Genomic DNA, 27775 nt, shown 5'->3' with positions numbered 1-27775 from the left:
CTAGACCTTTCTAATATTGTTACTCAAGATCTCGAGCTAAACTTTTGTACCTCATTATTGGTTCTTGTCTAACCATGTTCAAAATTTGAAAAGAAAAATCTAAGAAATACAATCGCAAATTTTAAAGTTTCAAATTACTACGGTATTTAATCTTTTCTCTATCCACACATTTATGCCCGCACCTTCTCACACCTCTGTCCACCACGGTATCCCCGTAATAATAATAATAATAATAATAATAATAATAATAATAATAATAATAATAATAATAATAATAAGAAGAAGAAGAAGAAGAAGAAGAAGGATAATAATCCAGATAACCGGAAAATTGGATGTATGTTGGATATTCAGCCCGAAGGCTGATTTAATCCTCTACATCTCTTCCAACAGTTGTCATAGATAGCCTAGGCGTCACTGAAGAGGCATAGTAGGAAAATTAGGAATGAGGTAGTTTCCCGTTGCTTTCCTCGCCGAGCCAGAAGTTGCTATTACATACTATTCTGCCAAGCCCACTCAAATGCATGCATCAACCAACCCTATGAGCGACATTTTCACAACATTCATAACAGGGACTAGCTGCATAAGTAATAGTATTACTAGCATCGCTCATACCTCGGTCACTTTCATATTGCCAAGGCCAAAGGCGAGACTGAGACACACCGAGTTCGATAGCTGTAGACGCTTATGAGCGGCCAGTATGCAGTATTCAGGAGACAGTGAATTTTAGCCCCACCGTCGGCAGCTCTGAAGATGTTTTTCCGTGGTTTTCAATTTTCACACCAGGAAAATGCTGGGGCTGTACCTTAATTAAGGCCACGGTTGCTTCCTTCACACCCCTAGCCCTTTCCTGACCCATCTTCGCCATGAGATCTACTGTATATGTGTCAGTGCGACGTAAAGCAACTTATGAAATAAAAAGGAAAAAAAAAGACTGAGACAGGACAATTAAAGTAAAAAAGTTATTCTTGGCCCATACCAGAAAACATAGTGCACTGCAAATACTACATATCGCCAGAAAAGGCATACCGGACTATTATTTTCAATTTAATTTTAAAATACCAGAAATTTCCCACATTCAGAAAAGTTTTAGTAACCAGGTTACAACTTACTGTGGGCGAAAAATATTATGAAATAGGGATCGAGATCAATATTACTTACACTGCGAACCACAGTTGAGTAGATACTAATGCTCTATTGCTTACTTTAATAACAGTAACGATGATTTTATGGTGATAAGAAGAAGAAAAAGAAGAATTGCTGTCGTTCTACTAGCTCATCCCATGGAGATAATTTGAAGACACTCGCTTAACGTTTCTGTGGTTTGATATCCCTCTACCGTCCTGCGGAAGGAGGTTCGATTCATGGCTGGCCGCAACAGTGAAAGAGTCTTGTAGGTTCAGTATTTATGTTTTAGAAGTAGAGAGCTGTGTCGCGTTGAGCACTATGGTATTTTTCTTATGGTGTTCAGAAAGGCTCTGAAATTATACATACAGGTAGATTGTGATGAGTGATTACTGACAAAAAAGAGTAGCGTTACAAAAATGTTGCAGGGATTGGGCTGGGAAGACTTGGGAGAAAGGAGACGAGCTGCTCGACTAAGTGGTATGTTCCGAGCTGTCATTGGATAGATGGCGTGGAATGGCATCTCTAGACGAATAAGTTTGAGTGGTGTCTTTAAAAGTGGAAAAGATTACAATATGAAGATAAAGTTGCAATGCAAAAGGACAAATTGGGGCAAATATTCGTTTATAGGAAGGCGAGTTAGGTTTTGGAATAGCTTACCAAAGGAAATAAATTTCCAATTTCTTTGCAATCATTTAAGAAAAGGCTAGGAAAACAACAGATAGGGAATCTGCCACCTGGTCGACTGCCCTAAATGCAGATCAGTAGTGACTGATTGATTGATTGTTGGGGATTGTTAGGTAAGTCACTAGCTCCGTGCAGTGACGTGAGTGTCTTGGAGGCGTAGACATCCGAGGTCAACGTAAGACTGGATAACATGATCAGAAAGTTTCAAATTACATGTGAATATTACTCAGGAATTCTGTGCACGTTGTAGTTTATCTCGGACTTCAATTTTTGCACCTTCATCACGAATACTTAGAGCTCCAGATGCCACTAGCCGCCACTGATGAAAGCGTGCCACTAGAAACCTTTTTTAGTCCATGTAAAACAGTTACTCTACTTAGAGTCTTACCAGAATGCTACACTGTGTCATATGGGTGAGTCTAAACATCCATCGACTGATTCTTAAATTAGGCCGGATCTTTCACGACGGTGTCGACTGTTTGAATTGAGTGGTGGATCCTGAATTGAACATATTGTTTGAGTGGTGTGTCATGAACTAAGCATAATGTGTTCATCTTAATATCCTGTAAATAAACCTAAATTCAGCGTAGTGCGAAATAAAATTATTGTACGTTGCACGGTCGAAAGTGTTTCGCGTATTCGTCCACATCTCAATAGACGAATATTGGAAGAACGAGGGTTTTGACCAGGTTCTTCTTCCAAATGAACAGAAACGTACATTTTAAATTGTTTAACGTGCGCAACGTGTCAAAATGTCATCATTTCTACTCACAGATATTGTCTGATCCGACCACGAGAGGTGAGGGTCAATAGCGACTCCCAGATTTTTAACGCTCTGGCAGAAGGACAAACTCAGTTTTGAAGTCATTCGTCAGGGATGGACGTGCGGCAATTGCCGGAAATGAGTCCTAGGTGGGCAATTGCTATGGTTTCGGTATTTTAGGGTTTAAAAGGAGTCCACGCTGGGCTCCTAAATCCATGTTTATTTGTTCAATTGCTGTCGAAACGTCTGTTGGTTTTGCGTGGATGAACAATTGTACATCGTCAGTGTAAGTGTGATCTTTACAATGTGTTAGCCAGGTCGTTGATAAAAAACTAAAAAGCAAAGTAGACAGCTTGGTCCTTGTGGAACACCTACTTTTACAGGTTGCCACGAAGAAAATGTACCTTGATTGACGATACGTTTACGTTCGTGTAAATAGGCTTACATCCATCTCAGTACTATCTGAGAACATAGACAATAAAAGTTTTGATAAGAGCAACTAATGGTCTACAGATTCAAATGCTTTGCTTAAGTCCAAATATCCTAGAAATGCCATTTTTCGTTCATTAATAGCCAATGGTTCATGCGCCCATGAACATATGATTTATTGGTAATTCTCACTATTTTCGGTACTTTTAAACTTGTTTGAATTTAAGTATGATGTTGCGCGTACCTTTAATTATGTTACGTTTAGTTATTTTTCGTTGATTTATAACAAGTTCCCCTTGGCGTGCACTCATGTTACAGGTCATACGAACACTGTTTGCTTATTTCTTCCTTTCGCTTCGCTAACCTACGTCATTTTTACGTCGCCTGTTGATTGGTCACATTACCTTCACATGACTGCTTGCGTCACCGGTAACTTGTCTCCTTCTGGTACCGAGAATGTGTTCTTCCGCGTCTTTCTATTTTTTCATTGGTTATTTCTGCTTTTTCCCTTGCCTTTATTATATTATTAATTGTGTGAAAATTATGAATATTCTTTCTGGACTTATCTTTTTTTCATTATTTTGTATTTTATGATAAGGTTCCTCACGTACTTTTTAGTAATTACTACTGTTAGCCTTGCAGCACTACTTCTTGTTGAATCTGGAATATTCTGCAGTGCTTCTTAAGGACTGCTACTCAACATGCTCCACTCCACTCTGCTCTGCACTCTGCACTGGACTCCGAACCTGGACTCCGTTCCAAGGCTCGACTTGAGGACTCGGCGTGAGGACTTGGCTCCTCACTTTGCTTCGGGCAGCCCGCTAGAACTGTCAATTCGCAGCAACGTCCATGGGGACTACACACGCAGCCTGCAAGCCTCGCCGCGTGTTTGGAAGCGGCATTTCTCATGACATGTAATCACTTCGCCCTGCCTGGGGCCGTAGACACGGGCTTGCCCTCCTGTATAAACAAAACTATGTCAAGCCGAGTACCTTCTACTTCGCACCAGCTGGCCTGTTCAGCAATTCTATTTTATTAAAATTCACTAATGTCAGCCTGGAGTTAGCATTCTGCTTTACTTTTATGGACACTTTTAATCTACGTTTGTCGACATGTCTGATCTAGAAGATGACATTGTCTACTGAGCTGGTTTGCCTAAAAGGATTTTATTTTACACTGCAGTGTTGGACTATTAATCTGACAGCTCAATGTCTTCATTATTTTTAATTTTATCTCCCCGGTGGAGAATTTAATGTTGCAAGTCTGCCTCAAGTTCGTTATTAAATTTCGTGTCTTTTTCAATCTATTGTTAAAGCAACCCATGTTTTTTCTATTTAGCTTCGTCATTTGATGTTTTGAATATTCATTTACTACTATGTAAAGTTTCAATACTGGTTTGGCTTGTGCCAGCCTTTCACATTTAATGCAATATTCAGATAATTCTGAATTTTCTCAGTTTCAATTTATAATCACTATCATGTGCACGGCCGGTGGTCAGTTCGGCTCAAGGCTAGGTGTACGTAACTTGAATTTCGTATTTAATCATGGATCAAATTATTCAAATAATTTATTGTTGTTTTTTTCTGAAAGATTATATTAAATGTTGTTGTTGACTGCTGATCCTTTATCTTTCATTCCCGTGAAACTGGGAATTACTCCTTGTTCTTTCCTGGTTTTACCAGCCAATATTATAACGTCAGTCACTCTTAGTAAGATAGAACATGTATTGTGATTGCGTCGGGAACCTGACTGGTTTGGTCAAGTATGTCGGGATCATTTAGATAGTAGGTGATTTGATTACATACAATGTGTTCGAGTCCCTTGGATACTAATGGCAGTTTATTAATGGATCTCTAGTCACCATTTAGTCTAGGGGATATAGTCTTCGATAAAAGATGTACCAGGGCCATTTTTCAAACATTGAGGAATACTCTGTTTAAAAGGCAAAAGATATACGAATACCAACAATGCAATAATAGCGTCGATAATTTTCTTTAGCATACCTATATCCACCATTTTAGATTTAGTTTTAATTTGCGAGATAGTCGCTTTTATTAGCAAAGGTGAGATACTGTATAGCTAAAATAATATTTGTCTCTACCTACAAGTGGTGTGTTGTAATTTGCTCTCAAAAGACTTTTTGTTTTAATGGCACTTGAGACGATACAAAGTGGTCTTTCAGACACAGTTGTACTGTTTGGTTGGAGTAAAGTGCTGTTTATTGTGTAAGTGTCCTACAATATATTTACTAGATTTACTAGATGGCCTGATTTCATGTGTTGCATCCCGACTTCAACCGATGGGAATTGTACGACATAGATGTGGGTTGTGGATTCATTGAAGCGGTATACAGCAGGTGGCAGTTCATTTACGGATGTAATTGCATGTCTGGAAGCATCTTTAAGAAAGTAAGCCAAATGAAAAGTTAGAACCGATCATCTCTAATTAACTTGAGTAACCTTGGTAGGACTGAATACGTAGTAGGTGGATGGAGAAATCTATCCAGCCAACCTCAAAATAACTGAGTTTGTCAATCAATCAATCAATCAATCAATCAATCAATCAATCAATCAATCAATCAATCAATCAATCAATCAATCAATCAATCAATCAATCAATCAATCAATCAATCAATCAATCAATCAATCAATCAATCAATCAATCAATCAATCAATCAATCAATCACCACTGATCTGCATTTAGGGTTGTTAGCCAAGTGATGATCCCTTATCAAATTATTGACCTAGTTTTCCTTAAATTTTAAAATGAGAGTACTTAGTTCAATCACATCCACGCACTTATAAAACATTCCAATTCCTATTTCCTCTTCATATAAAAGAATATTTGTCCCAATTTGATTTTAAAACTCCAACCCAAAGTCAACCGGGATTCGACCCTCTGCCATCAGGGTGGAAAGCTAGCGGGTAAACCGTTGCACTAATCTAGGGTTTATAGAGAGAAATATGATTCATTAAATCATCAAACCATCAGCTTCGTATGTACGGGCTGCCAACGCTGAACGAAGTGTACAATAGTTAAATTACAATTTGCTTTACGTTGCACCGACACAGGTAGGTCTTATGGCAACGATGGGTTAGGAAAGACCTCGGAGTGCGAAGGAAGCGCCAGTGGCCTTAATTAAGGTACAGCCCCAGTATTTGTCTAGTGTGAGAATAGGAAACCACGGAAAACCCCCTTCAGGGCTGCCAAGAGTGGGGTTCCAACCCGTTATCTCCCGGATGCAAGCTCACAGTTGCGCGTCTCTAATCGCACGGCCAAGCCGCCCGGTTGAAACATGTAAAAGCTACAAAGATGTGAACTAACATACGTTGTCAATAGGCTGATTGAAGGCAGTGCAGTAATCAACAAATTGGATTATAAATGATGTTCACATCTTGTAGATGCGAGATCTAACTAATCCCACTGAACTACGTATTAGATATATGACAAGGTCCTCAATCCTGTCCTTTGGTAAACTCAGGGGGATATTTTCCTTTGCAGTAAGGTATCCTTGGGTTGTATATGTCCCCTTTCTCGGTTTTTACTTCTTCGGACTGTCCTAGACGCTGTTAAAACGTGATAATTGGGTATGTAGCCTTGCTTGTTCTTGAAGGCAATCATGTCTATTCGCCTGGAACTGTCGTTATATGATACGTCGTGGACCTCTTTGTGCAGGTTAAGGAATTTCCCACGAAGTTCTCCAGCAATGAAGGGATTTTATGGTGATGAGCATTCGTCGGTACATCACCGTACGGACAAGATCTATGGACGTGAGCCAGTCTTTCTTTCTCCGTGTGGTATCGCCGGCAGAGGTTACCGTCCAACCATTTGCCCGGAAAAATTCCGGCTGCTGTAACGTTGGGTATGATTTTAATGGCTTCGCGCCATTCGCTGTAGGCAAGGTCTCCGTGATGTTTTGTCCAGTTGATGGAAGGTTCTTTGCTACTCTAACTTTATTTACGAAAGGAAGCTCGATCCTAAATTCTGTGTCGAGATAGTTACATGAATATGATATACTTCATTAGTAGTTTTAGTCTGGAACATTCTAATCTAATCTAATCTTCAGTTTTCATGTATTCATGTGATGAATGTGTCTGATCCAAAAGAACACTGTTCTGACTGACAAAGTTGTAAAATTCAATGCAAAACTTGTCGTAACATATTTTCACAGTTAGCTTTTACAGTCTCTACCTTGTCTGTTTATTCCTCAATTCATAATTAATTTATTAATGAGAGAACGATATTTCTTCGTATTATCACCTAGAATACAAACCAAGATTTATACTTCAAAATTATTTAGTTCAAGTACATCCATGCACTTCAACAATTCCGCCCGCATTTTAGGGATAACTTCACTTCCTTTCGTTTAAACCACATGTCCTTCTGCAATTGACAGTTTGAACAACATTACTTCACCAAACAGTTCCGCCTCATTTATATTTAATTTTGAAATGATTTCCTGAATCATTAAAAGGTACTTCTTAACGTTTTCCAAAATTAAAGTATGTATAACGTACTTCATTGAAACACAGGTCATGCCTCCAACTTCTAGATTATAAGACCGGTCACTAGTGTACTGCATGAATGTGCTGTAGAAGTAATATGCGACGTCAGAATATTCCTTTGTTGTTATATAGTTTTCATCAACTAAAGCAGATAAGTAGATAAAGTCGATAAAAATCTTGAATAATTGTGAGAAAATTATTCTTTATTTTTTTCTTAACCCGTTTACCCTCCAGGGTTGGTTTCTTCCTCGGACTCAACGAAGGTTCCCCCCTCTATCGCCTCAAGGGCAGTGTCCTGGAGCGTGAGACTTTGGGTCGAGAATACAACTGGCCAGGAGGACCAGTACCTCGCCCAGGCGGCCTCACCTGCTATGCTGAATAGGGGCCTTGTTGGGGGGGGGGGAGATTGGAAGGGATTGTTAGGGAAGAGGGAAGGAAGTGGTCGTGGCCTTACGTTGGGTGCCAACCGGGGATTTTCCTGGAAGAGGAGTGTGAAACCGCGGAAAAAGCACTTCGGGAATGGCTGAGGGGGAAATCCAAACCCCTCTACTCAGTTTACCTCCTGATGCTGAGTGAACCCCGTTCCAGACCTCGTACCACTTTTCAAATTTCGTGGTAGAGCCAGAAATCGAAGCCCGGTCTCCAGGGATGACAGCTAGTAACCACTACACCACACAGGCGGACATATTTTATATTTACCAGACAAAATTCATTAAAACTCAGCCATACACACCCAAGTGAGATAAGATTTCCTCTGCCGTCCAGTAGGCCTGGAGTAAAATGAAACGTCGAAACTGACGAGGAAACCGCCAGATGGCGTCAAATTAAAATGCCTGCACACGGCTACTATGGCCATACGATTATTATTATTATTATTATTATTATTATTATTATTATTATTATTATTATTATTATTATTATTATTATTATTATTATTCTCTTGAAAGCTGAAAGTTGACAAAACCACCTTGCCTTAGAGAAGCCTGAAATCCTTGTATATCCCACTACTACTAATTTGTAAAACTCTTGGTGATTGTGCACCTCATCAACTGGCAATGCATCTGCTACAGTCTTCATGGCACTGTTGATTGGATGTACAGAACAATCAACACCAAAGAGGTCACGATTCAATTTTGATCTCATTTTATAATAAAAATGTTTGTATTGTCAGCAGTCAAAGCCACAAATTTTTCCTCTGCACCACACTTTGTTAGTATTATCCGCACATATTAACCGCTCTGCTATTTCACCGGGCAAATGTAGGAATTGTCTTAATACCTTGATATGTAATACAACACCGTAAGCGAACCAACACGGGAACTAATTTCAATAGGTACTGTATCAAGCAGAACTTTTCTAGTTCTTCTTTTAATATCTGTGCTGCATACGATGTCGAATACCTTACAGCAGTTGCCTGCGTCTTCCTCTGCCATTATGTACATTTTTTCTGATAAACGTTTCTAATTATTTTCGAAGCATACTCTAGAATGGACTGGGCTGAGTGGCTCAGACGGCTGAGGCGCTGGCCTTTAGATCCCCGCCCGGCAGGTTCGATCCTGACTCAGACCGATGGTACTTGAAGGTGGTAAAATACTTCAGCCTGATATCGGTAGAATTACTGGTACGTGAAAGAACTCCGGCGGGACAAAATTCCGGCACCTCGGCGTCTCAGTAAAACCGTAAAGTACTTAGTGGGACCTTAAGCCAATAATATTATTCCTACGGAATGGGAGCTGAGATTATGCATGAACGTGTGATACGTGCAAGTTTCTTCTTTTGTTGTCAGTTCTCCGCTTCGCCCATGACGGTCTTGGTAAAATACCTTGAAACCTTAGCACTTCTACTGGCATTTTCTGATAATTTGTGCCTTTTAGTTGAAATGTGTTGTTTTATGTACCAGCGATCACCGTACTCTGTACTGAATGTAGCATTACACATCGTGCATCTTACCTTAACTTTCTGCCCATCGTTTGCACAAGGTTTGATGAATTTAAATTCATTCTGCATTTCTTCTCTTAATGCGTAGGTCTACTTTCTTTCCGGAATACTGAAAAATTAAATGACTTTAAACTCTTGACAGTTAACTTACATTTTCATAATTCCGCACTACAGAAGTGAAGCGTTGCTTTCCTCGTACTAAGGCCAGGCCACGAGCTTCACCACGGGTTAGCGTCATCTGGGCTGCCCAACATTTCATCATACGTATTTCAAAATTTTGCGAATTTCAGTTTTACTGACTCCAAGTAATTCAGGTATGGCCTTGCCCTGCTAGAGTTTTTATAAAATACCGGGCAATATGCGACACTATGACGAACCTTCAAAATAATGGATCATCCCGCAAACCACGGGACGTACATTATACGAACCCTACACTAATCACGCCATGTATCCTTGAATCCTATGAAGCTAGAACTGCGACGTTTTTCGAACTGGTTCTTGGAGTGAAATGAAATCGTGATAATCGATTATAGCCTCCTTATTGGCCAGTTTTCTAAGTTCCAAGACCAAAGGAATTTCTTCATCTATAATTACGCAACAGCTCTTGTAAGCGGTTAGTTTGACTTCCGGTTAATGGTGTACCGTACTGTCCGCTTTGCTCACCTTTCTCAATAGAGGCATTACTATTCCATGAATAACAGTATGTAAAAAATACTAGTAAGGATGAGAATACATTCACTTTTCAAACAAAGTTTAAATGAACTCCGCTGAGATCTAATAAACAAGCAAATAAAATAACACCCTATGTATGACCACGTCGCAACTTCCTCTTTCCCTTACAACATCAATGCAGTTTATGTACAGTAATACAGTATGTGGCAGATGTAGAGGTGGTCCATGATCCGACAGCTCTGCACTTCGACCGGCCAACCGAGCAGGGGCGGGGTAGCCAGGGCTCTACCGTGTCTCTACACTTCTGTATTCGGGAGACGGAAAGGGGTTGGTCCCTACCGTCGGGTTTGCTGAGAATGGTTTTCCGTGGTTTTCCATTCTCCTGCACTAAGGCGACTGCCGGGACAGTTCCTAGTATAGGGCACGGCCGCCATCCCTCTGACCTCTGCACATCTCATTCACCGTGTCATATCTCCTTGCCTGAGAGACGGCGTCACCGTCTAGGAGGCCAGCCTCCCCTTTCAGGGGAAGAATGAAAACATGTTAGTAGTAAATAATAATAATAATTGTATGGCCTCAGTCCGCCTCTGTGGTGTAGTGGTTAGCGTGATTAGCTGCCACCCCCGGAGGCCCGGGTTCGATTCCCGGCTCTGCCACGAAATTTGAAAAGTGGTATGAGGGCTGGAACGGGGTCCACTCAGCCTCGGGAGGTCAACTGAGTAGAGGTGGGTTCGATTCCCACCTCAGCCATCCTGGAAGTGTTTTTCCGTGGTTTCCCACTTCTCCTCCAGGCGAATGCCGGGATGGTACCTAACTTAAGGCCACGGCCGCTTCCTTCCCTCTTCCTTGCCTATCCCTTCCAATCTTCCCATCCCTCCACAAGGCCCCTGTTCAGCATAGCAGGTGAGGCCGCCTGGGCGAGGTACAGGTCATACTCCCCAGTTGTATCCCCCGACCAAGAGTCTGAAGCTCCAGGACACTGCCCTTGAGGCGGTAGAGGTGGGATCCCTCGCTAAGTCCGAGGGAAAAACCGAACCTGGAGGGTAAACAGATGATGATGATGATGATGATGATGTATGGCCTCAGCTACCATGTGCAGACATTTCGATTTGACGCCATCTGGCTGTCTGCTCGTCAATTTCGACGTTCCGTTTTACTCTAGGTCCGTTAGATGGCAGACAGAGCAAACCGGATCTCTCTTGGGCGTCTATGGCTGAGATTTAATTAATTTTGTCGGGTAAATACCAAATGTATCACCAGAGATCTTTTACATGCCGACATCGTACGACATGGAGTGTCGAATGGACTTTTTTCCGCCCTTCAAAAATCCGACTACCTCTGCCGGGTTTGAACCCGCTATCTTGGGATCCGGAGGCCGACACTCTACCTCGGATCCACAGAGGCAGCTAATTTAGTAGTAGTAGTGAGCTTCGCCTTACCGGTACCCACGGCTCTGCATTCGCGAGACGGAGAGGGACTGATCCCCACCGTCGTCTGTCCAGAGAATGGTTTTCTGAGGTTTCCTGTAGTATGGCGAATGCCGGGACAGTTCCTGGTATAGGCCACGGCCGCCAACATCTTCACCTTCCCCGAACATCATCTTCACGGCATAAAACCTCTCTAGCCCGAGAGATGGCGTAACCGTCTAGGAGGCTCGCCGTTCAATTCAAGAACGGAATAACAAGTTGTGTAGTAGCAGTAGCAGTGAAACAAACAATACAGAGCTGGGTATACGGTTGAGGTCGCGTAGCTGTGAGCTTGCGTATGGGAGACGGTGAATTCGAATTCCACCGTCAGCAGCCCTGAATACGGTTTTCCATGGTGTCCCATTTTCACATCAGGAAAAATCTGCGGCTGTGCCTTAATTAATCCCTTCTCATCGTATCGTAGCCGAAAATCTTCAATGTGTTATTGCGACGTTAAACTAGCAAAAAAACAGTATTAACATTACAAACATGCTCTGAACATAAAACAGTATCGAATGTCTCCATAAATTCGCCACTGCAACGACTGTGGAGCTATTGTCAACGCCGTAAGCGGTTCACTTGTCCTCCTGGAACAACACTTTGGAGATCGCTTGATCTTCCTGGATCTCACGCTGCCAGATGCATACACAAGGGACATGCTAAAAATATCCTTTTTTACGATCAGAGGACCCACCCAGGAATGTTTCCGAATTACAAGAGAAGATACAATCATTGTTTGTGTACTTGAAGCAACCTTGTTTTCAATATGATCGACAATCTGCAGGGCCGTTATAAACAATGCGCAAGACGTGAGAGTTCGAATTTTGAAGACAAGATCTACCGAAGCAGTTACTTACGTGTTGCCGTCGATTACCTTGCATGTTACAGTGATGCTCAGAGCATGCTTGTAATTACAATACTGTTTGTTTTGCCATGCACTGTATTTGTTTCAGAAAAAGCATAAACTGACAATGGCTGAGTATTCTAATAATAATTGCTATATCAAAGTAATCTATGGGTTGATGACTTAAACATAATCCCAATGATTTGCAGGTTAAAAGGAAATTATATTCTTCTTCTTCTTCTTCTTCATTATCTGTTTAAAATCCAGGGTCGGTTTTTCCCTCAGACTCAGCGAGGGATCCCAACTCTCCCGCCTCAAGGGCAGTGTCCTGGAGCTTCAGACTCTGGGTCGGGGGATACAACTGGGGAGGACGACCAGTACGTCCCCAAGGCGGCCTCACATGCTATTCTGAGCAGGGGCCTTGCGGGGGGATGGGAAGATTGGAAGGGTTAGACAAGGAAGGGGGAAGGGAGCGGCCGTGGACTTAATTGAGGTACCATCCCGGCATTTGCCTGGAGGAGAACTGGAAAACCACGGAAAACCACTTCCAGGATGGCTGAGGTGATAACCGAACCCACCTCTACTCAGTTGACCTCCTGAGGCTGCGTAAACCCCGTTCCAGCCCTCGTACCACTTTTCAAATTTCGTGGCAGAGCAGGGAACCGAACCCGGGCCTCCGGGGATGGCAGCTAATCACACTAACCACTACACCACAGAGGTGGACAAAAGGAAATTATAGCGCTGTAATTTAGCTCGAGGAAAGGAGTTCAACTCGACAACACCGCACTGACTACCCGTGTTCTTGTATACAGTAGTTATGAGAAACGGAACGAGGATCAAACACAGTATCTAACCCAACAGATGCGTACTTGAACAAAAATAGTTAAGTATTCCCCCTTAATTTCGATCTAATAACAGTTCTATGTGTAAAATATAATCAAACTCTTCTTTTCAAACGCACATTTTAACAGCAACAGACTTGCTGTCATTTTTTAATGATATTTGTTCGTGGCGTCGACCTCTGAAGATCTTTTGCCACTACTTGCACCATACCGGGCGAGTTGGCCGTGCGCGTAGAGGCGCGCGGCTGTGAGCTTGCATCCGGGAGATAGTAGGTTCGAATCCCACTATCGGCAGCCCTGAAGATGGTTTTCCGTGGTTCCCCATTTTCACACCAGGCAAATGCTGGGGCTGTACCTTAATTAAGGCCACGGCCGCTTCCTTCCAACTCCTAGGCATTCCCTATCCCATCGTCGCCATAAGACCTATCTGTGTCGGTGCGACGTAAAGCCCCTAGCAAAAAAAAAAAAAAAAAAAACTTTCACCATATGATAGGAACCTGCGTGTAAGTGTTGTTGCGGAAGTGTAGAGTGTTGAATGTGAGGAAAGGAACCTTAAGGACGACATAAACACCCAGTCCGAAGGCCAGAAATATTAATCATTACAATTAAATAACCCCGACCCACCCAGGAATCGAACTCGGGGCCGCCGGGTGAAAGGCGGACGCGTTGCCTCCTACACCGCGGGGTCGGACGACTTGCTGTCATACGTGACTGTTAATTTCATGATTATAGCCTTTGATTTTCCATTCATTCCTTACGTGGAATCCGAATCACAAGAACGTGGAATTTGATTGCATTGGTTAGGATTCGAATCGTAACCCATTTAGTAAGAAGGCAGTGGCGATGTCGCCGAGCATCACACCCTTTCTCTGCCAATACTAGCACAAAATTACATCCAAGGCTGTACACAAAGCACTGATTCCAAGGTTGACGTACTTCCTATAAATTGAAAATAGGGGAAAATCGTAAGATAATGCCAATTAGAGGATAATTAAACTGCCCCGTAATTTCGATATACTTACCTGGCTGTTCCAGTGCTTTAAGACGTCTTCCTAGTTTGGCTAGACGTTCCTCCAAGATCGCATCGCAGATAGCAGGATTACTGCACTGTCCGGCTCCCAGGACAGGTGTACATACTGTTAGCCATATGAGAAGAAACAGTGGGATCATTCTCCTAGAAAAACACAAAAATTTGTCCAATACAAACCAATCATATATATCATTTTCGCAGCTAATATTATATTTACACTGCTCATGGCATTTGGAATTGTTAAATTGGGCCTGGATATTCATTCACCGTCGTGCATATGTCTATCACCAAAATTTCTGATAATTGCCTATAATTCTGTATGTAAATTTTTAGAGGAAACTTTTATCTACATAGGAATAATATGACATTCACTAGTCTAAGTGATGCCGGTCCCGTGGTGTAGGAGTAGCGTGCCTGCCTCTTACCCGGAGGCCCCGGGTTTGATTCCCGGCCATGTCAGGGATTTTTACCTGGACCTGAGAGCTGGTTCGAGGTCCACTCAGCCCACGTGATTAGAATTGAGGAGCTATCTGACGGTGAGATAGCGGCCCCGGTCTTGAAAGCCAAGAAAAACGGCCGAGAGGATTAGTCGTGCTGACCACACGACACCTCGTAACCTGCAGGCCTTCGGGCTGAGCAGCGGTCGCTTGGTAGGCAAGGCCCTTCAAGGGCTGTAGTGCCATGGGGTTTCGTTTGGTTTAGTCGAAGTGATACTACTAATAAATTACTTCGTGAACTGACAGTTCCAAATGTCCGAAAGTCTGATTCGGGGTGTGGTAAGTAGAATTATTCGTAATTGAGTACGAGTGATTATTCGTACTAAAAAGAGTTTGAATTCAAGCGAGAAGAATTTATCCCTGAGTCCAGTTGAATAAGCAGCCCGCAAAGTATGCTTTCTATAATGTGGTTATATATAAAAATATCTTTCGTCAGTACATTCCAGTCCTTGTGCAGAATTCTTATACCTTTGAGGGTTTATAACGTATCACCGAGTGACCAATGGCTTCGCTCTTGTGATGAACTTCATTCTAATATACCCTTTTTAATACAGATTGAAAAATGAATTTTAGTAAACCATGCAGGGTAAAGTCGACGGTCGAAGATTCAGACGACGTGTACTATTGCGATGGATGAACCAGATCAAGAGACTGGCCAGGATGAGCCAACACCAAGTAATTCACCATGCCCCAAACATAAACTCCACGACGTGGCTGTCAACAGGATTACAACATAATGGCAGTAAACCCTTAGGTATAGCTGGTCTGGGTGGGAGTATGGGGATTCGTAATCAAGGTTCAACTGGAAGAGTATGAGTTCGATTCCTGAGACTTCCTCTTCTGGAGAGGTATGTAAGCCCTGAGGTTCCCTCAGCCCCCACTTAAGATGAGTAACAGGTTAATTAATTCCATGAGCCAAAGGTGCGGTGGTGGGGGTGGTGATAATTATTTGTTGAGAGAGAATAACCAAAAACCAAACCAAGCCTTACGGCACTTAACGCCCTTGAAAGGGCTTTAGCGACCGCTGCTCAGCCCGAAGGCTGACAGATTACGAAGGGCCGTGTGGTCAGCACGACGCATCCTCTCGGCCGTTATTCTGGGCTTTCGAGACCGAAGCCGCCATCTCACTGTCAGATAGCTTCTCAACTCTAATCACGTAGGCTGAGTGGACCTCGAACAAGCCCTCAGGTCGAGAGAAAAATCCCTGATCTGGCCGGAAATCGAACCCGGATCCTCCGAGCGAGAGGCAGGCACGCTGCCCCTACACCACGGGGCCGGCTTGAAATAGAATGGTTGCCTAAATTATACTTCCCGTTAGACACTCAGTTCCAGCACCAAAGTTAAATAATGTGTAAGCTTGTAGCTTTGTGTAATTTTTAATAGTGGTCTCCAGTTTTGTACAGAAAACGAAGCTGATTTCGAAAAAGCTCACCCAATTTGTCCAGAAATGATACCGAGGTGTCTTTGGTCAGAAGTCACTGGAGATACCTACCACTTAGCCATCAGCCATTGTGATTCATGACACTAAAGTAAACTAAAGTATTTAATTTACTCTATCCATGCGAAATATAAATGTAAACCCAAGTGTATCTTTGGTTGAACATCTCGATATGGTGATAGTTGATTTTTCTGAGTCTTCTTCCTCTTCTTGATACATAATTAGAATGTACAGTGACTGCTCCTTGGTTGAATGATCAGTGTAGAAGCTTTCGGTTCATAGTGTCCCAGGATGGATTTTCGACCAGGTCGCATATTTTAACCACGTCTTGTTAATTCCTCTAGCTCTGGGACTGTGTTTGTGTTTGTCTCAATACATATCTTCATTTACACAACACGCCACCAGCCACCACAGAAACGCATAATAGTGAACACGTCTCTCCACGTAGTGTTGGTGTCCGAAAAGGCATCCGGCTGTGGTCATGGATTTCATCAATACATAGTACCAACCTCAATTTGGGTAAGGCCAGAAAGAAGGAGAAGAAAAGGATGGCCACGGCCGCTTCCTTTAGAGTGCTGGGATTTTTCCATCCACCCACAACCTGTCTGGTTAGTATGACGTTAGATGGATGGTCGTATCGAAGAATCGCCCTCATTCGGGCCGTTCTGACCACTGTTATAGCGTGTTAATACCAGCGTATGCGTGAGAGCACGCACACGTGGCAATTGGTCTCAGGACAGCCTCGACTGACAAACAGGCCCCGATATCTTTCCAAATTACTGATTACAGTTTAGCCTCAGCAAACCCATTTCGTGTCCTGCCATTAACACCCACCGACCATTGCTTCCGCTTACAATGGCATCGTGATTGAGATACTTGATTGCTGCGTACTGGAAACAGGTTATCCTTAGTGACCGATGCATGTTCTCACTGTGCACTGATGATGGCCGTGTTCGTGTCTGGAGGCCTTGAAGTGGGTGCTTCAGTCCTGTACTGATGTGGCGCGACTCATCGCCAGGACTGCTAGTGTGCTGGTCTATGTACGGGGTCATCGTATTGGAGAGTCGCTCACCTCTAGTAGTGAAAAAGGGACATCGCGAGCACAGCTATATACTCGAGACATCCAGCAGTCTCACGTATTGACCTCTATGGCAGGGCATTCAGGGGTATTTTTTCAGCAGGTCAATGTTCGGCCGCACACAGCAAGGATATCATACCAATGCCTCCGTAACATTACCGTGCTTGCGTGGCCTGTCTTGTCACCAGATATGTCGCCCATTGATGATATCTGACACTATCTGAGGCACCAAATTCAGTAGCTTCCGAGGTTGCACGGTCTGGAGGACCAGTTGTAACAAATACCGACAGATATGCCGCAGGATACCATAAGAAATCTCTATTCTTCCACGCTCACTCATATCACAACTTGCATCCAAGCTAGATGCAGACCTACAGGGTACTGGAGTGTCCCTTCAAGTGTTCAGTTATATGCAATGGATCATTCTTTTGCTCTAATAATGTAGTCGCCTACGTACGACATCAACGTTAATATCACCTTCGTCAAGTTTTATGTAACTTAATTCTGACAGCTTTTTTAACAATTTTACCAGTTGAAACTAGTGCAGAAGTGGTGAAGAACGCTCCACATATAGTGGAGGTTAGAAATGACATCCAGTCGTAAAACAGGTCAGATACACACATGCGAGACACATCACAGCCTGGACTCCACAAGGGTGTGGAAAAAGCGACGTAAAAATTAAGAGTAGTGAAGACAGAAATATGGTGTTTGATGAAGTCACGCCGTGTTTTTATATTGATCTTACCTGTGAGAAACGATATCTTCATTCTCCTTCTTAATAAAATTCTAAAACTTTATAATAAATTAAATACCTGTATAGTGCGGATATCTTTTCTATGAATCAAAACAATTTTGAATTTGCATGTGATACAGTTTTTAAATCCTCTAGTATTCCAATATATAAAAATGAATATTTGCTTCTTTGTCTCGATTGGATTCAAAAACTACTGGACCGATTTCGCTGAAATTTTCACTATTAATTCTTATTACTTCTGAGAGGGTTTGGAAAGTGGTTTGAACAAAATCCAATGCATAGCATTATTATGATGAATAATTTTATGTAATTAACTTAGTTTCAAAGCTGCACCAAGATAGGATCGACTTGGTGGACAGACTGTCGCTAGGCGACGACTTACTCTGTATCATGATATTGCGGTAAGAAATGCTGTATATAGGAGGACTAGCAAGATACCCGTGCTTCGCTACGGTATTTTACTGAAATTTATAATTGAATGCTTATTGTTTTAGATATATAATCCGCCGAAATTCGCGATCTGACTCGTTTTCAGCGAGAATCCACCAAAATTCCCGATCTGACTCGTTTTCTATTAGAATACGGCACGTTTCCTTACATTTTTCAATCTTCCTTTCCAGCAATCGATTTCGTACTTCCCGGGCTAGGCTCAGGTATTCCTCCCGGTCAGCTGGGTCCGTAAATCTTTGCCATCTTTTCCTATAATCATTTTTAATATGGATAAAATCCTTCAGGAGATCCGGCGTGGTGTCATATTGGGTGCCTTGGCGGCACTGAATCCGCGGCCGGACTGCATTCTTAGTCATTACCCGTCCAGGAGCCGTTTCCAGCGCGGTCCGCACATTTGACGACGGTCCGGAACATTATTATTATTATTATTATTATTATTATTATTATTATTATTATTATTATTATTATTATTATTATTATATATTGCTGGGGTGAATGATGACAGGGAAAACCGGAGTATCCGGAGAAAAACCTGTCCCGCCTCCGTTTTGTCCAGCACGAATGTCACATGGAGTGACCGTGATTTGAACCACGGGACCCAGCTGTGAGAGGCCGGCGCGTTGCCGTCTGAGCAACGGAGGATCCTTATAAGTACATTAAGTACAGTAAAATCAATTGGTCTCACCTCCTTTTACACCCCACCGCCGTTAAGTTTATTTACCGCCACCCCTCACCCCCCCAAAAAAAATTAAAAGAAGGCGTGTTTCTTTATGTTTAAAGGAGATTCCAAACACCAATGTTCACGTCTATTACCTTCAGTTTTGAGAGATAAGTATCCCTATAAAAATAATTTACTTTTTTAACTTCATTTTACACTACTCCCCCCCCCCCCCCCTAAGTGAATTTTCCCGCAAAAAATACTTGTTTCTTTAATAGTAAAGGATCTTCTAAATACCAATTATCACGACTCTAACTTCTTCAGTTTTTGATTTATGTGTCCTCATGGAAGGATTTCAACTCCTTTACACTCCCGCCCCCCAAGATGGCTTCCCCCCCCCCAAACGCGTTTTTCTTTGTTTTTAAAGGAGATCCAAATACGAATTTTCACATCTGTAACAACTTTAGTTTTTATTAGATGTATGTATTCTCATACTATTAAGTCAACTAATTTTTCAAATCTTTCACCCCCCCCCCCCTTCATGGATTTTCCAAGAATACGTGTTTCTTTACTTTTAAAGCAGATTGCAAATATCAAACTTCACGTCTGTAACATCTTCATTTTTGAGATATCACTAGCATAATTAAAGGAATTCAACACCATTTTTAGAAACTTTACCCCCCCCTCCACCCAAGTGGTATTTCCGAAAACTAAAAATACACGTTTCTTTATGTTTAATAGAGATAAAAAATTCCATTTTTCACTTCTGTAACATGTTACGTTTTTTAGACATACTGTAAAAATTCTCATTTAAAAATGTCACCCCTTTTGAGTTCCCCTTAAATGGAGTTTCCAAAAACAAATCACCTATATTTCTTTACATTTACAGGAGATTCCAAACACCCACTTTTTATGTCTGTAACATTTTACGTTTCCAAGATATTCTGGAGATATAGTCTTTCAAAAAATTCACCCCAATTTGTCACTTCTGTTTAACCGCCATTAATTGGATTTTCCAAAAACTAAAAAATACGTGTTTATTTTTAAAGATCTCATATACAAATTTTCAGTTCTGTAATATCTTCCGTTTCTGAGATATATGTATCCTTATTAAAGGCATTCAGCCCATTTTCACCCTTTTACACCCCTCCTATCGGGATTTACAGGAAACCAAAAATACGTGTTCCTTAATTCTTAGAGGAGATTCTAACTACCAATTTTTACATCTGTAAATTTTAAAGTTTTAAGATGTAGACACACTCATTTTAAAAAGTTCACCCCCCTTTTCACCCCTCAATATTTGGATTTTCCAAAAACGAAAAAATACGTGTTTCTTTACTTTTAAAGTAGATCCCAACACCAATTTTCAGGTCTGTAATATCTTCAGGTTCTGAAATATAAGTAGCCTCATTAAAGGCATTCAACCAATTATTCACCCTTTTACACCCTTCCTATTGGGATTTTTTGAAAACAAAAGAATACGTGTTCCTTTATTTTTGAAGGAGATTCTAAATACCAATTTTTACATCTATAAACTTTAACAGTTTTGAGATATAGATACACTCATTTTAAAAAATCACCCCCTTTTCACCCACCGCCATTAATTGGAGTTTCCAAAAACAAAAAAATACGTCTTTCTTTATTTTTAAAGGAGATCCCAAATACCAATGTTCAGGCCTGTAATATCTTCAGGTTCTGAAATATAAGTAGACTCATTAAAGGCATTCGACCCATTTTTCAACCTTTTCCACCCTTCCTATTGGGATTTTCCGAAAACAAAATGTACGTGTTTCTTTATCTTTAAAGGAGATTCTAAATACCAATTTTCACATCTATAACCTTTAAATGTTTTGAGATATAGATACACTCATTTTAAAATATTACCCCCTTTTCACCCCCTCGTTAATTGGATTTTCCAGAAACAAAAAATACGTGTTTCTATTTTTAAAGGAGATCCCAAACACCAATTTTCAGGTCTGTAATATCTTCAGTTTCTGAAATATAAGTAGCCTCATTAAAGGCATTCAACCCTTTCTTCACCCCTTTTCACCCCTCCTATTGCGATTTTCCAAAAACAAAAAATACGTGTTTCTTTATTTTTAATGAAGATTCTAAATACCATTTTTTACATCTGTAAACTTTAAAAGTTTGGAGATATAGATTCACTCATTTTAAAAATTCACCCCCTTTTCACCCTCGTATTAATTGGATTTTTCAAAAACAAAAAATACGTGTTTCTTTATTTTTAAAAGAGATCAAAATTACCAATTTTCAGGTCTGTAATATCTTCAGTTTCTGAGATATAAGTACTGGTATCCTGATTAAAGGCATTCAACCCATTTTCCCCCATTTTTCACCCTTTTTCACCTCTCCTATTGGTATTTTCTGAAAACAAAAAATACGTGTTTCCTTATTTTTAAAGAAGATTCTAAATACCAATTTTTACATCTGTAAACTTTTAAAGTTTAGAGATATAGATACACTCATTTTAAAAATTCACCCCCCTTTTCACCCCCTTAGCGAAGGAATATCCAAAAATCCTCTCTTAGCGAGCACCTACATCTTAATATGAATATATCCCCAAAATTTTATTTCTTTACGTCCAGTAGTTTTGGCTCTGCGATGATGAATCAGTCAGTCAGTCAGTCAGTCAGTCAGTCAGTCAGTCAGTCAGTCAGTCAGTCAGTCAGTCAGTCAGTCAGTCAGTCAGTCAGTCAGTCAGTCAGGACAAGTTATTTTATATATATAGATGGGAACACGACACCATATTTAATGAAGTAGGTTCATGACCGTGCAAATAAAGATGGCTGACAGTATAGGCAGTCCCTGTGACCTACGAAACGCCGTGAATAGAAAATAGAGTGCACATCTTATTCGTGGTTCCCATGGTATTCATGGCAAGGGAAACAAAATAGGTGCAATTGGTAGATCTACCAGCAGAGAACTAATTATAAACTGTTGAAAGGTACGTAATTTATTTGTGTGTAGCTTGTAAACTGCGTTATATTATATTAAAAAATATATAATTAACAACATTGCCAATATTAATGATGGCTGACAGTATGGGCAGTCTCTGTGACCTAGGCAACGCCGTGAACAGAAAGTAGAGTGCCCATCATCTTTGTGGTTTCCATGTTAATAATGGCAAAACAAAATTGGGGTAATTGGTAGAGCCACCAGCGGAGCAATAATTAAAAACTATTAAAAGGTACATAATTTATTTGTACGCAGATTGTAAACTGTGCTCTATTACATTTAAAAACATATAGTTTACAATATTGTTGCTTTTGCTGCAGTTGCTGTTATTTTCTCCGTCAAAGTAATCATGTCTCCTAAACGTGCATCAATTGGTAGATCTACCAGCGGAGCACTAAAGAAAAAGTGACTACGAGCCATGTGTTCCCATGATTCCCACTGACATGCCATTTCATTTCAAAAGACTGCAGTTCCCCGTTAGCCTTGCATTCTTAATGACCATCAGCAAGACAGAAAATCAATCGCTTTAATTGTGTGGATTAAATTTGGAAAACCCATGCTTTTTATATGGTCACTTAAGAATGTTGCATACTCACAAGTGGGACAGCCGAAAAATATATGTGCTTTTGCAGGAGATTGAAATTCTAAAAATATTGTTTTGACTATTGTGATGTTGTTTTCAATGATGTGAGGCCGCAATTTTCCCTAAGGCTACAGCGCGCTCAAAATGCATGTGTGAGATATATATGCAATTTAAGAAAATATGACCACGTGTCACCATCTTTCCTAAACTTAGAGTGGTCGCAACTTCATGTTCGTCGTAACCATCATACTTTGTCTCTCCTCCATCGAGTTCTTACTACATCTTCCCCATCTTACCTTTCTTCACGTTTCCATTACTTCTCAAATGTTCATGACAGACATACAAGGGCTCAAACATCCAACCTGCTCATCATCCCTCACCATCGAACTGCCGCATATAACAGCTCATTCTCGGTGTTTGCCGCACGAGAATGGAATCGTTTACCGGACGACGTCAGAGGAATACAAACTACAGTGTCATTTAAAAGAGCGTTAAGAGGTATAACAGGATGCGAGTGACCTGTGAATTTCCGGCCTTTCAGTGATCGTACTACTACAATATCATTACTAGCTATTATTATTATTATTATTATTATTATTATTATTATTATTATTATTATTATTATTATTATTATTATTATTATTATTATTATTATTATTATTATTGCTGTTATATGTATGTCCTACTGTGGTGAAATTTTATTTCAGTTCTATTTTGATTGTGTTTTAATTGTGTCTTCTAGTATTAATTACAGTAGTATTACTTATGACTTTAATGTATACTAATTGGTTTAGTGTAAGAGAAGGCCCAATGGCCTTAACTACGCCAATAAAGACATTTATCTATCATTTATCTATATCCCAAATCACTTGAATAAACTTTTTCAAATTTAACTTAATTCACAAAATAGCACTGTTTTTCATAATTACAAAATATAAACGTGTCTGTTTTCCATATTTGTACATACTTAGAAAGAGGCATTTCAAAAGCAAGTAAAATAATGGAAAATAACTGATATTGATGTCGAATCCAATATTTTTGTGTCGCTGAGTTGAATTATAACACTCTGGATACCGTTTAAATCCACGTTCAGCCTCCATTGGGACGAGTGTTGAGATCGGGTGGAAAGTAAATACTGTAGTCTAAAATGACCGAGGTTAGTGCTGAATGCACAGATTTTGGGTTCGCAAGGCAGATAGGTGACAGCCTTAATGACAGTCGTGATCTAGAGCGTGAGGGGTAAATACATACAATTATCACTTTACTTTTTAGATACTTCTCAGTCAATTCGGGATTCCACGAGGATAAAGTTTTGCTCAAAAATGAAATATTCTAAAACTTGAAATCGAACACATACACATAACTTTGAAATGACATAATAGATCGTAAAATATCACTCAACGTCTCAATATTGAATTATAAAAATCACTTCACACATAATTAATAAATAATACAAATTTTGAGGGTAAACATTCAAAAACTATCCGGACAATGCCGGGTACTAAAGCTAGTTACCTATAAATTAAACACTTTATTTCTCTTCTGTGAGTATTCTTTTGCATACTGTGCCATGTATTTTTCTTGTACTATCTTTTCTAAGACTGTTCGTATAATTTAACTTCATAACTAAATGTGTTACTTTGTATTACGCACCACTGTAAAAATAATTTATTATAATAACTGTACATTTTTTATTTTATTTCCAAATTTATCTTGTTTGGAATATCAAATCTAAATTGGGTAGTTCATTACATTCTTCAGTTTGTATTTTGTTTGTTAGTATTCTGTATATTGTAAACACTGTAATTGGGCGAAAGACTGTCACGTTCATCATTAAATAAATAAATAAATAAATAAATAAATAAATAAATAAATAAATAAATAAATAAATAAATAAATATTGAGCTTTAAACTTGACGATTTCCCAACAAATAAAAGAATGGTGCAAGAAACATTCACATTTACATACAGCTAGTAAGAATGACATATAATCTTGCTGTTCCGGGGAAGATTCTTTTATAGTGGCTTTACGTCGCACCGACACAGATAGGTCTTATGGCGACGATGGGAGAGGAAAGGGCTAGGAATGGGAAGGAAGCCGCCGTGGGCTTAATTAGGGTACAGCCCCAGCATTTGCCTGGTGTGAAAATGGGAAACCACGGAAAACCATCTTCAGGGCTGCCGACAGTGGGGTTCGAACCCACTATCTCCCGAATACTGGATACTGGCCGCACTTAAGCGACTGCAGCTATCGAGCTCGGTCCGGGGAAGATAAAGACGTAGAAGCTAATCTCTCGTTTGGTACACGGTAACTATTAAATCACCGTTGCTTACTGCTTACCTGTAGGTAGTATTCTGAGTGCTACTGGACAGGAGAGTAGACTGAACTGTGAGGACGGAGAGCACGCGATGTTGTTTATTGACAATTTCCTCATTAAAGAAACCTGCACAGTCACAACCTAGCAAAAGCCACGTGTTGTTCAATGTGGGAAGTGGGGTGCTGTAACTGCCACAGCGCTGACCGGTTCTAATTACTAATTTACTGGGGCGTGTGAATTGCTTCTGACTCGGCGTTGGCCAATTCAGGTCCTACTAATAAAGGATTTGTTCATTCGAGAAACTAGGAAACAAGGTGTAGATGATGAAAATTCTGATTTTCGTACGATAGTATACTTAAGCCCTAGGTTCGGTGCAAGGTTCAATGGATTTAAGGGAAATAAATATGAATATTTAATTTTCACGACCGCATTGTAATAGAAATCGACTTTCAGTCTATTAGGTCTTGTTACGTACGTACAGTACGTGGTGGACAAATATAATTTCGTGTGGCTATTTCTGGCCGAGTGCAGCCCTTGTAGGCAGACCCTCCGATGAGGGTGGGCGACATCTGCCTTGTGTAGGTAACTGCGTGTTATTGTGGTGGAGGATAGTGTAATGTGTGGTGTGTGAGTTGCAGGGATGTTGGACACAGCACAAACACCCAGCCCCCGGGCCATTGGAATTAACCAATGAAGGTTAAAATCCCCGACCCGGCCAGGAATCGAACCCGGGACCCTCTGAACCGAAGGCCAGTACGCTGACCATTCAGCCAATGAGTCGGACGGTGGACAAATAATAAGTACAGAACAAAAAACGACCAACCGGACACCAGTGGAATCCGAGCTCACAACCTCCCGATTTCACGTCGGTTGCTTTACCATAGATCTATGGTGGCATAGGTCATGTTTTTTTCTGTTGGAAGTGATCAAAGTTACAGGTCTGCTACTACTGCCATTTTGATTACAATGGGTCGTAAAAATTCAACATTCATTGACTTGGCCCACAACTGGCGACTTGCATGCTCTCTACAGTGTGATGGCAGTAGTACCAGACCTGTAGATTTGATCCCTTCCAACAGAAAAGAAACATGACCTAAGCACCATAGCTCAATGGTAAAGCAACCGACGTGAAATCGGGAGGTTGTGGGTTCTGAAATCCCAATGGTGTGCGGTTGGCCATTTTTGTTCTGTACTTAACATGTCTTCAACACGTACTATATTTACGTAACACCACCTAATATGTTGAAACTCGATTTGAATGGAAATAAATATCACTCGAAAATTGTAACAGCATACGTATCATATTCTGCCAATGTAAGTGGCTCAGAAGGTATACTGCTTGCTTTATCAACTCAAGTTTCAGTTGTATTTTAAGGTACTCAAGTATGTCAGCCTTGTGCCGGTACATTTACCGGCAAGTAAACGAACACTTATGGGACAAAATAATGGCACCTCGCCGTCTCCGAAAACCGTAAAAGTAGGAAGTGTGACGTTAAACCAGTTATTCTTCTTCTTCCGTCACTTTTCTTATACCCGTGGGGTGGTGGGTTCCAGCAGTGTCGCACATATGGGTTTGGCCCTGTTTTACAGCCGGATACCTTTCCGGACGCCAACCATATATGGAGGAACGTAATCATTATTAGGCCTACGTGTTTCTGTGGTGTTTGGTAGTGTGGTGTGTGGTCCGAGTATGAAGAGGAAGGTGTTGAGACAAAAGCGCAGGCACCCATTTCCCAAGCCAGAAGAATTAATCACAAGTGATTAAAATCCCCATCCCGGCCAAGGATCGAAGCCGGGACCCTCCGAACCGAAGGCCCCAACGCTGACCATTCAGCCAAGGAGTCGGACTGGGACTTAAAATATTCTAAGCCACAAGAAGTTAAACGTTTCGTCAGACTTCGGTGAATGAACATACGCAAAATGAATAGTTTTTCAGGAGGGAATGATATTATAACTTGCTCTGAAGCAAGCATGAGAAATGAGAGATAAATATATTTATGTTTCTTACTGAAAAGTTCCGTACTAGTCTACATTTTGTTACGACTATGCTTTGTGGAGTTACACCCCTATCACCAACTTCGATGTATAGAATGAACTAATACTTTAACTGATTAAAATTAGATCCCATTAACATATGCTCTTTTAGGCTATTACTTTTTCTTTTGCTACTTGCTTTACGTCGCACCGACACTGATAGGTCTTATGACGACGATGGGATAGGAAAGGGCTAGGAATCGGAAGGAAGCGGCCGTGGTCTTAATGAAGGTATAGGACCATCAATTTGCCTGGTGTAAAAATGGGAAACCACGAAAAACCATCTTCAGGGCTGCCGACAGCGGGATTCGAACCCACTATCTCCCGGATGCAAGCTCACAGCTGCGCGCTCCTAACCGCGCGGCCAACTCGCCCGGTGCTGTATTATTATTAATATTTTAATTGTCGTTATTATTACAGTTTTAGTGCTATTTATCGACATTAAACTTAGCTTCTATGCTTCCACTACATGTATCGCATATTGCTAGTCTAGTTCTTGGGACAGATATGTCAGAGATAATAGGAACCTTGGTGAAGGAAGTTCCAAGAGATAGACATAGAACTCGTAAAGAAATGCGTAGTTCTACAGAGAGAAGAAGCATGTCAAAACTCTATACATTGGAAAATAAAACATGAAATAATCCCTGTGCGTAAAATTATGTTTTGGAATACGATGTGTCACTGACAAGTT

General features: G+C 40.8%; 1 protein-coding gene across 1 annotated transcript in view; it reads right to left on the bottom strand.

Annotated features, from left to right (window-relative positions):
• LOC136871971 (carboxypeptidase N subunit 2) overlaps positions 1-27775 on the bottom strand; it is a 182317-nt gene that overhangs the window by 116770 nt on the left and 37772 nt on the right. The window contains exons 3-4 of the mRNA XM_068227156.1: positions 25074-25176; positions 14291-14442 (exon numbers count right to left, since the gene is read on the bottom strand). Of these exons, the coding sequence (XP_068083257.1) occupies positions 14291-14442; positions 25074-25176 (255 nt within the window). The remainder of the gene's footprint in view (positions 1-14290; positions 14443-25073; positions 25177-27775) is intronic.

The sequence above is a fragment of the Anabrus simplex genome, chromosome 1, assembly GCF_040414725.1.
Source record: "Anabrus simplex isolate iqAnaSimp1 chromosome 1, ASM4041472v1, whole genome shotgun sequence".
Classification (NCBI taxonomy): Eukaryota; Metazoa; Arthropoda; class Insecta; order Orthoptera; family Tettigoniidae; genus Anabrus; species Anabrus simplex.
The sequence above is the reverse complement of the archived record's forward strand: the minus strand, read 5'-3'. Positions and strand labels throughout refer to the sequence as shown.